This window comes from Puma concolor, chromosome D1 (assembly GCF_028749965.1).
Source record: "Puma concolor isolate L17-30 chromosome D1, mPumCon1.1.hap2, whole genome shotgun sequence".
In the NCBI taxonomy this organism is placed as follows: domain Eukaryota; kingdom Metazoa; phylum Chordata; class Mammalia; order Carnivora; family Felidae; genus Puma; species Puma concolor.
In genome coordinates, this window is record NC_141676.1 from 4,439,029 (window position 1) to 4,454,847 (window position 15,819).

Sequence of the window (15,819 nt, forward strand, 5' to 3'; positions counted from 1 at the left end):
CAACAGGACCAAAGGGAGCCCAAGAATAGGGAGGCCCAGGCTGGACAGAGGACCCACTACTTCATCAAGACACAAACACATGGGCCAAGCTCTCGGCTGAGACGTTCCACGGGAGGATCTTTGGACATAAAACACCGTCACTGGGGAGAGTACTCACTCACAGAGCCGGGCCTAGGCCTCTAGGTAACAGGCAGTGTATACAGTGCGAAACCTACTCAGCCACCCGTGAACGCCAAGGCACCCCCAGAAAAGGAGCTCCTTTCTAGGGGCACCTGGGTGGCTCAGTTGGCGAAGCATCTGGCTCTTGATTTTGGCTCAGGCCATGATCTCGCAGTTGATGAGTTCAAGCCCCGTGTCGGGCTTGTGTGCTGCCAGCTCGGAGCCCGGAGCCTGCTTCGGATTCTGTCTCCCTCTCTCTCCGCCCCTCCCCTGCTCGTGCTTTCGCTCTCTCTCTCTCTCTCTCTCGAAGAGAAATAAAAACGTCAAAAAACAAATAAATTGATAAACACTAGAAGAAAGAAAGGAAGCGTCTCTCTCCCTCGGCTCCCAGAACCAGCCTGACTTAACACGGGCGAGGGGCGCGGGAGCCAAGAAAGACACTCACGGCTGCAGTTGCGGCTGCTGGGGTCTAGGGTATAGTGGGAGGCGCAGCCGCAACGGTGACCGCCAGGGATGGCGAGGCACAGCTGTCCACACTGCCCGTTGTTGTGCGTGCAATCGTTGAGGCCATCCTGGCGGGAAGAGTGGAACACCAGGATGTCCATCACGAAGTCCAGGTGGCCCTGGATGAGGGTGCGGTTCCGGCCACTGGTCTTGTCGGCCCTCTCGATGCTGTGCAGGTTCCAGTCTGTCCAGTAGATGTAATCGCTGTACTGGGTGAGGCCGAAGGGGTGTGGGAGGTCGTCGGCAATCACAACCCGCTCCTGACCTGCGTGGAGACGCGCAGACGCGGCATCAGCAACACACGGCCGCCGACTGGTCCAAAGCTGCCCGGCCACCCGGGTCAAGGTCCAAGTGTTCAACTGCTTTGGAAAACGAGCAGGGCCGGCTGAAGCCGGACGCCACCCACCCCGTGTCCGGGCAACTCCCCTCCTATCCCGCAAGAGGAGCGCACGTGGGGTCCGCTCGGGCACGACATCGATGCGAGTGCGCACGGCAGCAACTGTAAGGGCCGCGAGCGGGAAACAACCCAAATGCCCGCCCATCAGTTGTGTGGGTGAAAAATGGTGGGCAGCTGAAAGAAGCCAGACCCTAAAGAGCACGTGCTGTATGATCACCAGGATAGAAAGTTCTAGAACAGCAAAACCGGCACCTGGAGACAGAAGCCGGGGCAGCAACCACACGCTATACCCCAGCAGCGGAAGACCCTTGTAATGAACCGTGGGGTAACCCAACGATAGCATGGCCACGTGCAGAGCCCGCACATGATGCACCACGCACAGGGCTCCGTGTCAGTGTGGAGATTACTTAAAAATAAAATCTCAGGGGGCGCCTGGGTGGCGCAGTCGGTTAAGCGTCCGACTTTAGCCAGGTCACGATCTCGCGGTCCGTGAGTTCGAGCCCCGCGTCGGGCTCTGGGCGGATGGCTCAGAGCCTGGAGCCTGTTTCCGATTCTGTGTCTCCCTCTCTCTCTGCCCCTCCCCCGTTCATGCTCCATCTCTCTCTGTCCCAAAAATAAATAAAAACGTTGAAAAAAAAATTTAAAAAAAAAAAATAAATAAAAAAAAAAATAAAATCTCAGAGGGGCGCCTGGGTGGCTCAGTCGGCTGAGCGTCCGACTTTGGCTCAGGTCATGATCTCGCGGTCTGTGAGTTCGAGCCCCGCGTCGGGCTCTGTGCTGACAGCTCAGAGCCTGGAGCCTGCCTCTGATTCTGTCTCCCTCTCCCTCTGCTCCTCCCCTGTTCGCTCTCTCTCTCTCTCTCTCAAAAATGAATACACGTTAAAGAAAAAAAATAATAAAATAAAATCTTAGAAACGTTTTCTTTGAGACTAGGAAAAAAACATGCCGCTACATCAGTACTGGTTATCACGGGGCGGTGAAAATTAGGAATAATTCGCGTTTCTTCATATAGTTCTGTATTTTTGGAAAGTGTCTACGCTGACTATTTTGCCTCTGGGAGAACGCCAGTTATTAAGAGGCTCCCCCACTGCTTCCATCAAATGCACATGTGCGCTCCCCGCCCCGCCCCCCCAAGGGCCCTGCTGCAGGGACAGGTGTCCACAACCATCATGTGTGAGACGCACTTTTACCCCAACAGCCCCAGGTCCGTGCTCCAGGCGCTGCTCGGCTCTCAGAAGCCCTGTGACCCACCCTTCATCCACCCGGGGGCCTCACTAATCGAGTGCTCGGTAAATGTCTGTGGCATTCAATGGAACGCGTGCCACAGCAGAGTGCCAGCCAGGCCCACGACACGCGGCCACCCTCGGTCTGCAGGGTCCTGCAAGTCTCCAGGGTTTCCGTGGATTTCCGCCCGAGCGTGTCTTCGCTCTGGGGTAATTACTGAGCTTAATTATTTCAGGCAACTGCAGCTGTTCAGTGACTGGTTCCCCCACATGCACCAACCAGCCTCTTGTCGTTCACTGCGGGCCTGGGGACACATTCAAACCTTGCCGTTGGCCTCAGAAGCCAGCACGGTGAGCGTGCAGGGGCGGGCGGGGGTGCAGCCCGTCTGGAGCGGAAACCAGGATGCTGGGGCTGGGACAAGCCATTCAGCCAGCCTGTGCCTTGGTTTCCTTACCTGTGAAACGGGCACAAGCACACCCACCCCAGGGAGCAGCAGCCATCAGGAAATCAAGTTCTCCCCCTCACACAGGGCGGCCCCATCACCTGGTGCGTTACCGAGAGAACTAACATAACCACTCCCCTCCAGCGGAACAGAGTCTAGTCTTGCACGCCCCGCCCCTACTGCTGGGTGACTTGGAACGAGGCATTTTTTTTTCTCTTTTTTTACCTAACCCCAGGATGTTGGGTGTGGCCCGTGAGTGGTCCCAACACAATGTCCGGCACGCAGTAGGTGCCCAGGGTCCAATGGAGATTCAACGTGTAGCCCTGGAATCTCTCTGTGACCTTGGGAAGATCCTGTGACCTCCCTGGGCCTCAGTTTCCCCATCAATGAAAGCCTACGCTGTGATACCGAAGGATCAAACTGGACTCCTGGCACACGGCTTAGCTGGGACACGGCTCTCAGTAGGTGTGCAGGAAAAGAGCTGTCACCCGGGGCCTCTGTCAACATGCCACAGCAACAGCACCAGGGAGTGGAAAGGGACAACCCCAGGAGAAGAGAAGGCTGGACGAACAGCCAGGGGTGTGTCCACACCTCCTGTGGGGCCTCGGGACTTGCAGGCCAGAGGGGACGGTGCAGCGGGGGCTGAGAGACAGCCAGCGCCCTGGCCCAGGGATGTCCCATCGCCGCAGGCCAAAGCCCCCGGCCCAGCAGGACCCCGCCTGGCCCTCACCCAGCATGTCGGACGACTCGATCATGTTGGTGTCCAGGTCCGTCCAGTAGAGACGCTGGTCAGCGTAGTCGATGGTGAGGTCGTTGGCCCGGCCCACCTTGTCCACCAGCGTCATGCAGTTGGTCCCGTCCATGAAGGCCCGCACGATCCTGGGCTTCCCGCCCCACTCGGTCCAGTAGACGTACCTGGAAGACACAGGGAGGGCAGCGCGGGCTCGGGTGCGTCCTCTCTCGCTGCAGGGCAGCGGGGGGAGGGACACGACCACCCCATCTCCTCTGCGTGGCCCCCACCAGCCTGGAGAAAGCCACATCAGTGACATCCCTTCATGAAGCAGGGACGGGGCGACGTGCTCGGAGCCCCCCACGACCCTAACATCCCTCCAGATGCCATCACCGGGCTGCCTCCCGAATTCCCACAGCAGCGCACCTGCAGGATTAAGTGCGAACGCACCCGTTTACAGACACTGACTGGGTGCACAGATGGGGTGACCACGTAACCGAATATCCAGGCTGGGACACTTTGGTAGCAGAGACAAACGCGAATCAAGCTGGCCAGGACGCCGCGGTGACAGGGGAAGCCAGGCTGGGCAAGACGTGGGCAAGTCAGGGTCCCCTTACTCAACGAGGGCGGAAGACAAGCATGCGGGGCCGGCAGGCACTGCAGGGCCAGGATTCAAACTCAGCTCTCCTGCCCCCAGTGGGCCCTCCTTCCCTTTTCTGCAGCAGCTCCACAGAAGGAAGCCCCATTCCAGAACCGTGTATTATTTTCCCTTCCGCTAAAACCTGGGCCATTCGCTCTGCGCTGTCGTCCTAAAATCTTTCCTTCCCTAACAGAGCGTGTGACAGGCAGGGTCTGGGGCGTGCCATACGCATCACTGATGCTTTAGGGGCGAGCACTGTGTCCGTGTGCACTCTGGTGCAGAGGGAGACGCGACCCTCGCCCCTCTGGCCCCAGTGCCCGGGGCAGGGCCCCCAGGCTGCTGGCAGATAAAAGTGGGTGCCTTGCGAGGCAGGTGAAACTCTGCCCAGGAGGCCTATAAGATGCCCTTTGCGAGCAGGCTGGAATCCAAGGACCTCAAAGCCGGCTCTGAGATGGAAAAGTCTGGCGACACGTGGTGGGGGAAGGAGCCCAGCTCAGCTCTCCCTGGCTACGTGACCTTCAGTAAGTCACTCAGCAACTCTGAGCCCCGGTTTCCACATCCGTAAAATCAGGGACAAAGACACTTGCCCCCCGCAGGCCCCCCCAGATGCTGTGCCGAGACAGCTCACGTAAAAGTACCCGGCGCGGCACCCGACACAGTGGCTGCCACTCCTTCCCTCGGCCTCAGTTTCCTCTCTGTGAGATGAACTGGATACATCCAAGGGTCCTACCAGCACCGGCCACCTCAAAGCTAGTGGGGGTCATTACCGCTCCAATCACAGAGCGCCCGCTGGACAGCCACCCACCTCGGCCACGGGTCATCCCACGCCGGCTGACGGACAGAAGTGGGAGGGGACAGAGACGTGTGTGACAAGCAGAAATGGCTCTCACCCTTTGGTGGGGTCCAGGGCCAGTGACCTGGGGTTGTCCAAGTCCCTCCACACGAGGACCTGCCGGAACTGCCCGTCCAGCCGGGCCACTTCGATCCTGTTGGTCCCGGTGTCCGCCCAGTAGAGGTTCTGGCCCATCCAGTCAACGGCCATGCCTTCTGGGTAGTCGAGGCCAAACTCGATCACGTGCTCCACGGAGCTCCCGTTCATGAAGGCTCGGCTGATGGTCTGGGGGCAGGGGAGGAGGCAAGGGCCATGGGTTAGGAAGCGGCATTTTTGCAGACCTCTAACCAGGAGGTGCTTGGCCCACCTGGAACACGATACCGACCACGTCTGGGGCCAGATCGTCACCAGCGACAGTTTTCAAATAAACGCTTGAAATGCAGCCAAATACAACTTTTTGTTAGGGGAAAAAAAATGATTTGGTGATATTTAAACATTTACGTTTTATACGCGTATGTATATAGACACGTCCTTTTATCCAAACATCTACCTCGTGAAATTTTATCTGGAAGAACTAATGTAACGCAAAAGATGAGAAGCTGCTGAAACGTCAGTGAGGCTTGTGCACAGAGGTGTTCACGACCGTGGTAATGGGGGTGGGGAACTGGAAGCCACCACAGCATTTAAAATAAGGGAATGGCGGGGTGCCTGGGTGGCTCAGTGGGTTAAGCATCTGACTTCGGCTCAGGTCATGATCTCACAGTTTGTGAGTTCGAGCCCCGCGTCAGGCTCTGTGCTGACAGCTCGGAGCCTGGAGCCTGCTTCGGATTCTGTGTCTCCCTCTCTGCCCCTCCCCTGCTCATGCTGTCTCTCTCTGTCTCAAAAATAAATAAAAACGTTAAAAAAAATTAAAAAAAAAAAAATAAAAGAGAACGTAAGACCTTTGAGGCAGGGCCGTCACCGGCAAGGTGTTCACGGCAAAGCCGTGCGCGTAGGACCCCTTGCAGACTGTACCTTCAGGCTGACGTCCGTCCAGTAGATGTGATTGTTGGACACGTCGAAGTCCAGCGCGGAGGCCTCCTTGACGCCCGTGAGCGGGATGGCCACGTCATTGTTGTTGGTCTCCAGGGAGATCCTGTGGATGGCGGCCCTGCTCGTGAACACCAGGAAGGCCTCGGGGACAATGCAGGTCTTTGTGTCGCTCAGCAGCTCCAGGCCGATGGGGCAGCCGCACTTGGTCGCGCGGGGCGTGAAGAAACACAGGTGGCTGCAGCCCCCGTTCTTGTCCGCACACGGGTTGGTTCCTGGAAGGAAGCACAGCGGCTCTGAGCACGGGCAGCCCGGAGAGAGAGGCGTGCCTCGATCTGCCATCGCACGTCCCTTCATCTCCGCCGGACATCGAAGGGGGACACCAGGCGGGGATGACGGACACCGTCCAGGGAAGGGGCAGTAACAATGACCCGGTGTGTCCGAACTCACGCCGTCAGGCCAGCAGCCTGGGAGGTGGGGGCCGTGCCCACCCCCGTTTTTCAAGCAGGGAAACTGAGGCCTGGAGAGGGGACAGGTGACACAGGTGACACAGGAAGTAGCACAGATGTAAGAGTGCCACGTGACGGGACAAGTTACCCTTCCCTGGGCCTGGACTCCTGGCCCGCGGACCGGACCGATCCCCCCTACGGCCCCTCCAGTTCACCAGTGCTTTGCAGCCTCCCAAACTCGGGAGTCGCCCAGGGCCGCCAAAGGGGCCTCTTCTTTACGACAGCAGACGGCACTGGGCATGATCATTTATTTTTGGCCAGCCTGTTATTCTCACCTGCTGAGGTGCTGCTAAAAATCGGCTTTTAGTGTTAAGTATTTCAGCTAAAATGAAAGAATCCTTTTCCCCATCCCTCTCAGCAAATCCTCGGATGAGAGAGAGACAGAGAGATGAACCCAATTTCTCAACTTTAAATCATATCCCACGGAGACATCTTTTTTCCTAGCTGTTGGGTTTCATTTTTTGTTTTGTTTTCTTTTCTTTTTAAACACTCACAGGCGGGCCTCACCTTGGAAGGTGGATAATCAACATGTTTCAAAAGGCGACTGGTAAAACTAAGTCCCATCGTCTCTTTACCAGGAGTGCGGGTCGCTGGACAGTAAGGCCCATCCCAGGGACACAGAGGCAGCCCACACCGCCTCACCTCACCGCCAGGCCGCTGCCCAGCTGCCCCTCTGCCAGGCAAACCTTGCCGCCCCCTGCTCCCCAAATTCCAAGCTCAGGTGACCTCCCTCGTGTTTCCAGGCCAGGCATCCCTAACATCCCAGCTCTGACCATTGCCTGGTTGCAGAGCTAACTAAGGAGGGTCTCACCACTAGACTGTGAGCTACTTAAGGGCAAGTGATGGATCCTCATTCATTCATTCATTCATTCATCCCCCAAAGGTCTGTTGAGCACCTCCGAGGTAGAGGTGCTGTACTAAGTAAAGAGCCCCTGCCCCCATGGAGCCCAGAGACCCGCCCCTCCACCTCCCCTACCACACCCGGACACTACTCTCTCCAATGTAGCCTACTGACCTGCATCTGGAATCCTTTGCATAAAGAGACAAATCGTCGCGTTAAGTGAGATGCGGCAGATCCTGACTTTCAGCTAAAAGGTGTGTATTTGAGTGAGGGGCCATGAGACAAGGATCACAGCCCACCCCAGGGAGGAGGCGAGGCAGACCCGGGGTGAGTCCTCAGCTCAGCCACTTCTCGGCCATGTGGCCATGCCTCCTTCCTCACAGTGCGAATGGGGCAACACTGTACTGAGCGTTATAGAGCTGCTGTGGGCACTGAGGCACTTAGCCAGAGCTGGCACACAGCAGGCACTCAACGAACACTAACCATTATGAAAATATTGCCAGAGAGGCCTGCCCACAACCACCACCTAGTCAATATCCCAGGCCCATTAACAAAAAATTGGGAGAAAAAAAGGGGCGCCTGGGTGGCTCAGTCGGTGAAGCATCCGACTTCAGCTCAGGTCACGATCGCGTGGTCCGTGAGTTCGAGCCCCGCGTCGGGCTCTGTGATGACGGCTCAGAGCCTGGAGCCTGCTTCCGATTCTGTGTCTCCCTCTCTCTCTGCCCCTCCCCTGCTCATGCTCTCTCTCTCTCTCTCTCTCTCTCTCTCTCTCCCTGTCACTCAAAAACAAATAAGCATTAAAAAAAAGTAAAATGTATACACATATCCCTGACCGAGATGCCACACCCATTCCCTCCTGTCCTTAACCAGGTATCACCATATCCTGTCCTGCCCCTCCCCAGACTGCGTGCCTGTGGACCAAAGTGGGGCCACAGCCCGCCGCTTCTCCCTTGTGCCAGTCGGCATGGCTGACCCGTGGCTGGAGGCTGACCACACTCACCGACAACCTTGGCCACGTTCACAGCCTTGAGCCCCATCAGGTCGGGCAGCTGGTCGATGATGACGTCCCGGGTGGCCTTGACCTTGTGCACACGCTCAATGCTGCGCCGTTGCCAGTCGGTCCAGTAGATGAAGTCCCCTAGCAGCGTGAACCCAAAAATGTGCGGGAGCTTGTCCTCCAGGAGCGTCCGCCTCTTGGTCCCGTCGACGTTGATCACCTGCGGGATGGCAGACGCAGGTGTGAACCGGCCTCGGGCCTGGGCTGCCTGAAATACGACAGCTCCCGGGATGCTCGGCTCCGCCCTCGCTGGGCCAGGATACAAAGCCGGGTGGCATGGCTCACGGGCACAGCTGGACGGATGACCTCTGCGGTGACAGAGCTGGCTCAGGGCTCTCCCCGCAGCCTCCCCTACCTGGGTGCGGCTGCTGTGCCGATAGGTGTCCCCTCCCTTCCTGCTGGCAACGGCTGCCTGCAGCACCAAAGTGCGGGCCTCCGACCAGGGGCGGGCTGTGACCGCAACATCTGCCCACACGCAGCTCTGGCAGACATCAGATCACTCTCTCAACACAGACTCGAGTTTCTTTTTTTTTCAACGTTTATTTATTTTTGGGACAGAGAGAGACAGAGCATGAACGGGGGAGGGGCAGAGAGAGAGGGAGACACAGAACCGGAAGCAGGCTCCAGGCTCTGAGCCATCAGCCCAGAGCCTGACGCGGGGCTCGAACTCACGGACCGTGAGATCGTGACCTGGCTGAAGTCGGACGCTTAACCGACTGCGCCACCCAGGCGCCCCCAGACTCGAGTTTCAAGAGGCTGGATTACTAACACGCCGTGGGCCCTGGGCAAGACCTTCCACTTGTCTGTGGACCGATTTCTTGCTTGGTCGGGACCAGACGAACTCTGAGTCTGATGACTTCTGGGCCTGAGTCTAAGCCTGTAGCTCTAAGACGCTCTCCATCCGCAGACCCGCTACTGGCCATTTGCTCTGAGACAGAAAAACTCAATCTTTTTCTGGGAGAATCAGTGCTGAGGCAAAGCGTTGACCACAAAAGCCACAGAGGAGAAACCTACCGTCAGACGTGAAAACGCCTTAACCAACCGAAGCACACAAATGGGGTAAGATGTGATTCCGATGACAGGTGACCCTGCAGAAGCTGACGCTGAAAGGAAGACTCGACAGAAACATGACGGCGAGGCTCTCCGGCTCTCAGGCCAGGATGAAAGAGACATGATGAATGAAAGTCAGGTCCCAACAGGCCTCCCGCAGCCAGATTAGATTTCCAGCTCATCAAGAAAAGCGATAAATCCTCTGTTTCGCAGGTGGTGGGAACGTAAGACAGATCAAATTCATGCTGAACAGAAGAGACTTGGGTCCTCTGCTGTTGGACAGCACAGGACAAAACTGCTTTGGTCACCTGAGAGGGGCAGGGAGCTCCACGTCCAGCCCGGCCAGTCCCTGCACCCCGTGGACCTCATTTCTCCACCTGTAACTGAGAGGAGTGGCTGGGGTCACCCAGGGAACTTGACCAAAGAAAGAACAATGGCCGGGCCCCGATCAGAACCAGAAGGCCTGGCCCCAGTACGGATCCTGAATGCAGCTCCACACAGGTGGTCCCAACGTGCAGCCCAGGTGAGAACACCGGATTAGGTGATGCCCTTGACCATGAGCTGGGGAGCTGCCGGCCTCGCCCAGGAGGGAGCTCAGGTTGTATTGATTTCTGTGCCCACCTCTGGGTACTACTTCCGGCCCCTCTGGTTTCCCTCCTCCCTCAGCTGGGAATAACCAGGTCCGGGGAAGCAGTGGTCCGCACGGACAGCACATTCGCGCTACAAAGAAAATCATCCACCGCTAGAAAAAGAAAAAAATCACGACTCAAAGCTGTAATATACCAAAATGTCAATACCGCCTTTAAGCGATTTTTCTCTTCCTTCACTATTTCCATATTTTCTCAACTTTCTTTAATAACGGAATTCCAGACATAAATAAATACACGTTCTATTGAACTGGGGCAAGAGAGTACATTTTTCCTGGCTCAGGAGCAATGAAAATGAGCCCACGGAGGACACGGGGCCAGCAAGGGTGATGGCGTTGGCTGCAGCCTGTCCTCTCTCCCCGCCTCTGCCCCTCTTCGGCCGCCCAGCTGCGCCCACCGCCAGGGAGGGGAAGGGTCCCGCACACTGAGAAGCCACTCTACGACCCCGATCATTTTCCATCCTGGCTGCAGAACCCACGAAGCACCTCGAAGGCTCTCCACCAAGACTCCTAATACTTGAAAAAAATTAACGATCCCAAAGTGATTTTCTTATTAAAAATTTTTTTTTAATGTTTATTTAGTTTTCAGAGAGAGAGAGAGAGAGACAGAGCATGAGTAGGGAGGGGCAGAGAGAGAGGGAGACACAGAATCTGAAACAGGCTGCGAGCTGTCAGCACAGAGCCCAATGCAGGGCTCAAACCCACAGACAGTGAGATCATGACCTGAGCCGAAGTCAGATGCTCACCGACTGAGCCACCCCCCAGGCGCCCCCCCCCAAAGTGATTTTTTATGGCGGCTTTCAGCACACCATGAGCAAATCCGGACCATCCGTAAAAGTTAACTCTGCTGGACGGGGCCTTTAGCCAGTCCTGGAGCACCAGAAGAGTTGGTCTACTGGGAGCACCCACGTCTCAATATTCCAAATTTCCTAGAGCCCTAAGTGGCGCTGAGGGTGGGGAGACAAGACACAGGGCACATGCCCATCTGACTCCTGCGAGGGTAACGCATCCACACGAAGTCAGGAATAACGGAATCGAGTCTGAACACCCGGGGATGTTGGGGCCAGGGGAAGGCATGGGAGACAGATTTTCCAGGTCAAGCGCTGACAAACTTTTCCTGCAAAGGATCATAAATATTTTCAGCTTTGCGGCCATATGGTCCTTGTAACGCCAAGAATAACCACAGGGAGTGTGTAAGGGAACAAGTGTGGCTGTGTTCCAGGAGAACATCGTTGGTGCAGAAAACAAAAATTACTTTCTGGACGCTGAGATGTGAATTTCGTGTCACTGTCACATGTCACAAAATAGCACTTTAATTATTTTTTTCAATCATTTAAAAGTATAAAAACCATTCTCCGTTTGACACAGAAACAGGCAATCTGGCCCACAGGCTGTAGTTTTCACCCGCTCTAGAATAGAGGGGCCTGTGCCCTTGATTTTCGGGAAAAGAAACTAGTCGTTTTCAGGAAGTTACAGAAAAATGATCACGCCAAAGGCGCCCGGGGGCCAAACTTGCTCTCTCTGACCCGTGGCTTCTGCCCTCCTGTGCTTGGCCAACTCCACGGTCCCAAAGAAGCCCACGCTCAGCCCAGCACTGAGGGGAAGACGCCACACAGGTCTGCGGGGAGGCCCACGAAATGTGGACCCCAGAAAGTCACCTGGCTGTAGTTTCCTTACACCGAATCCTCTGTTTCCACTGACTTAGTCAAACAAAGAGATATGAGCCCAAGACCAACCCTGTGAAAGCACACGTTTAAAGGAAAAAGACTTCTGTCTTCTTAATAAAACAAAATTTTTTAATGTTTGTTTATTTTTGAGAGAGAGAGAGAGAGAGCATGAGCAGGGGAGGGGCAGAGAGAGAGGGAGACACAGAATTCGAAGCAGGCTCCAGACTCCAAGCTGTCAGCACAGAGCCCGACGTGGGGCTCGAACTCCTGAACCGTGAGATCATGACCTGAGCACCCTAAGATTTCTGTTTTCTGATGGAATCATTATCACAGTCAGACATAAACCAGACATAAATTAAAACTGCCATGGTTATTTTGTTCCACATAACAAAAAAGATCTTAGACACACACTTGCGTGCACGCGGCTCAGCTGCCGGGATGCCCTGTGCTCTAACTTCTTCCCTGGGGACGAGGGACACACAGCCAACAGGCCTCGAAACCATCACTGTCGCACTGAGTTTTTATTCTGGTTGTACCGGAAGTCGCCTCCATCGACTCAGGAAATGTCAGGAGCAGGGAGATGGATAGATTTTTAACTTCTCAGTCCGTGATTTACCCCCAGCCCGCCGGCCAGCCTGCCCTGCCTGGGTACTCTGCCTGAGAGCCTATGCCGATGGCAGATGTCCGCCAGCAGATGTCAGCTGCACTGTCCCAGCCGGAGTGAGACAGCAGGGGGCCTCGGAGAGCCCAGACGATCCAGGGCCCCCAGCAAGTCCACGGCAAGCCACACGCTGGTGACAAGTGACACTTCATGCTGCAGAGACAGGCTGAAGAGCCGGGGCTGGGGGTCGGCCTGCAAGACCATCGTCAAGTCAGAGCAACCCCGAGGGAAAGAGCCGAGGAGGAAGCTTTACAGATGAAGCCTTCAAGGAGCGAGACCACTCCTCGCTTTTACTCAGTAACGGCTTAAACCACCCCCCACGGACACACACCACAGAGCGTGCAGAGGTGAGGCTGCTTCGCGCGTGTCCAGCCGTTTAAAAAACTTTTCTTTAACGTTTATTATTGAGAGACAGAGAGACACAGAGCGTGAGCAGGGGAGCGGTAGAGAGAGGGGGAGACACAGAATCCGAAGCAGGCTCTGGGTTCTGAGCTGTCAGCACAGCTGGGGCTCGAACTCACAAACTGCGAGATCATGACCTGAGCTGAAGTCGGTTGCTTAACCAACTGAGCCACCCAGGCACCCCAGCCGTTTAAATGCTTTGCCTATTTCAGCGCTGATAATGGGTACAATTCCTCCCTCTACTCTAGAAACAGGAGGCACCAGAATCCGCACAAATAAGCTGGAGGAGAAGGCAGGGCATCAGAACAAGTGCGGCCGGAAAAGCAGCCGAGGGGCTGCCTGGGAAGCTTGAATGTCACCCCCCAGCACCCCGTCCCCTCTCCCCAGCGTCCCCCTGGAGCACTGACCGCCCCCGACGTGCTGCACTGTTGTCCTGTTATCCCTGCGTCTATCCCCCCATCTAGGACACCCGCCCCCACCAGGGGGCCCTCTGTGCCCTGCTGCTCTCCCAGCACAAGGCGGCGTTCAGTAGACCCTGCAGAATGAACAGGTGCTTGCCGAGGGGTGGGGACGTGATAGACGGCACTGTGATGCGACGGGAATTCTGTTCAGGGACCGGCTGAGCAGCCACGGGAAAGGGGCACCTGCCTGGACAGGGACGAGAGGAGGGGGCCCAGCAAGGGGCAAGTGGGAGCCACAGAGAGCGTGTGGGAGGGAATGATGGAAGGGCGTGGGAGCAGGCACTCCTGACACAGAGCCCGTGTGTCTTGAGTCCCCACCGGGGGTTGGCAGGCGACCCCCACGCCAGCTGCACCCGAGAAAGCTCCCATCTGCTCTGGGAACAGCCACTCGCAAACAGGCGAAACGGCGATAATGATGCTGATGACTCGGTGACTGAGCCGGAGCACCAGCACTGGATGGGCTTCGAAGGTGCTAGTGCTTCCAGCCCGGAGAGGCGGCCTCCGGCATTTAGGAAAGGCAGATGCAACACCGTGTGGCCAAGCGCAGGGGACAGAGACTCGTCCCCATGCACGAGGCCGCCGCACATGGCAGGAGGGACTCCGGGCTTCCGAGGGAGGGGACCGGAGGGCAGCTGGGCACGGGGGCTCCGGCAGCACTCGGGACGGAAGGAGCTGCTGGCGGGTGGCCCCACGCTAGGCTGCCATGGGACTGGCGTCTGCCAGGAGGCACGGACAGAGAGAAGTGTGGGGCGGCGCAGCTCAGGTTAGAGAGAGCTCAGGGAGGCAGTGCGTCCGGGTGCTTTAACGAGCCAAGTGGACACCCCTGTGACCCAGGCCCTAGGAGCTGCAGCAGGTCCGAGGAGGAGGGAAGTGCTCTCGCGGTTGGGAGCCCCACAGAGCAGGGAGGAGAAGGGTGAATGCCCAAGCGGATGGTGGGGGGGGGGGGGGGGGGGGCGCGGCAGGCCTGGTCCTGAGAAAGGCTGAGCACGAGCTAAGGGCACCCACGGGGCAGATGCCTCCAAACCCAAGGGCTCCAGACACAGGAAGAGGGTTAAGGAGGTTTCCCGGGGCATTCCTAGCCCAGAAGGGTGGGAAACTATGGGGCCGCTATGGAGACGGCGTCCACAGACCTCAGCCCCCGCCCATCCCGGAGGGCTCCAACCCGCTCGTGTTGGGGAGGTCGGGGCCGCCCCCAAGAGCGAGCCCGCCTGCCCCCCTGGTGGGGGCCACCCCGTGACTCCTACCCATCGTGACGGCAGCCAGCTGGCCCCCTGAGGGGCTGGCCTGCACCTGACGTCCAGGACAGGTGTCACAGACACGGCCAGCAGGAGGCCCCACCTGGAGGGCAGTGCGGACTCTCCAGCGATTCAGCCTGTCCCATAAATCCCACGTACGTGCTGCTAATGCCATCCAGATGCCTCCCCGTCTGCTCAGGCCGGCATTTCCAGACCTTTGTTCTCCTCCCAATGCAGCTGATCCTATAAAGTCCTCCTCGGGGCCCGATGGCCTCTTCAAAGGGAGAGCCGGCTTATCACCGTCTAAAGTTCCTTTCTTCCAGCGCACACAACCCCACCACACGGAACGCTTCCTCCCCGCCGGAACGACCCCACGACGTCTGCCCAAGGCCAGCACCCGGGCTCCTCAGCGTCTGGCTTGGCTGCTTCATTGTCACTGGACATAGTTTCTCGGAAGAACGACAGCTGTGGCTGTCCCAGCTTGGTTTCTACGTCCCCTGACCACGGAAAAGCAAACACATCCCCCCGCCCCTCGGCTGTTGCCCCCTGAAGCCCTCAAACTCCCCCGTGACCCCCAGCAGGGGCCTTCTGCACCTGGCCTGGGGGCCTGAGCCAAAGGTCTGCCCTAAGGAACATCTGTTGGTCATATTCACCAAGACGGCCCGGCCCCGAGAACACGTGGCCAATTTCCTAGCACGCTCGGGCCGCCTCCAAGGATGTTCACCTCTGGGTCTGGGGCAGGAAAAGACTCACCGAGTTGACCCGGAGGACGGTCTCCACGTCCGTCCACGTCAGCGGCCCCCCTGGGGCAGAGGTGGAGGGGCGGTCGGGCACAAACCCCACGGCCGGAGTCAGCATTCCCCAAGCGTGTGTCACCAGAGCCACGGCGGGGAAAGAAAGGGACCCCAGATCATGTAGTTGGAGAACACTTACCCAGCTCATGCCCTCAGAGAAGCTCAGAGTACCCAAGGCCCCCCCAACAGAAACCCTGCAGGGAGGTCACCACGCGTTTCCAGGTTTGCCTGACCCAAGATTCCCAAACGCTTCCGATTCCGCAGGCCCTGCCTTTAGGTTTTCTGGTGATTGGCTCCACGGGGATAGGTAACGGGATTGTGGTGCGTGTTCCTGGTTCCCCGCGCAGCCGCTGTGCCCTCCGCTCCGTCCCCTACCCCTGGCCCGTCCCCATCCGCTGCCAGGCTGGCTGTTTTCAGTTCCTCTGGTTCCCTTTGAAACGGTGTTCCTACCTCTCCCCAGCCTTGCACCTCTGCCCATTCTACAAGGCGACGTTTATCTTCTGTGTAGTAACCTGACATGTCTTAGGGCTTGGATCTTA

The 15,819-nt window shown here is 57.4% G+C and overlaps 1 protein-coding gene across 2 annotated transcripts in view; it reads right to left on the bottom strand.

Moving 5' to 3' along the window:
• LRP5 (LDL receptor related protein 5) overlaps positions 1 to 15,819 on the bottom strand; it is a 106,652-nt gene that overhangs the window by 24,950 nt on the left and 65,883 nt on the right. For both annotated transcript variants that reach the window (XM_086676709.1, XM_086676710.1), the window contains 5 exons: positions 8,308 to 8,524; positions 5,943 to 6,232; positions 4,987 to 5,213; positions 3,457 to 3,641; positions 605 to 928 (listed from right to left, as the gene is read on the bottom strand). In XM_086676709.1, the coding sequence (XP_086532835.1) occupies positions 605 to 928; positions 3,457 to 3,641; positions 4,987 to 5,213; positions 5,943 to 6,232; positions 8,308 to 8,524 (1,243 nt within the window). The remainder of the gene's footprint in view (positions 1 to 604; positions 929 to 3,456; positions 3,642 to 4,986; positions 5,214 to 5,942; positions 6,233 to 8,307; positions 8,525 to 15,819) is intronic.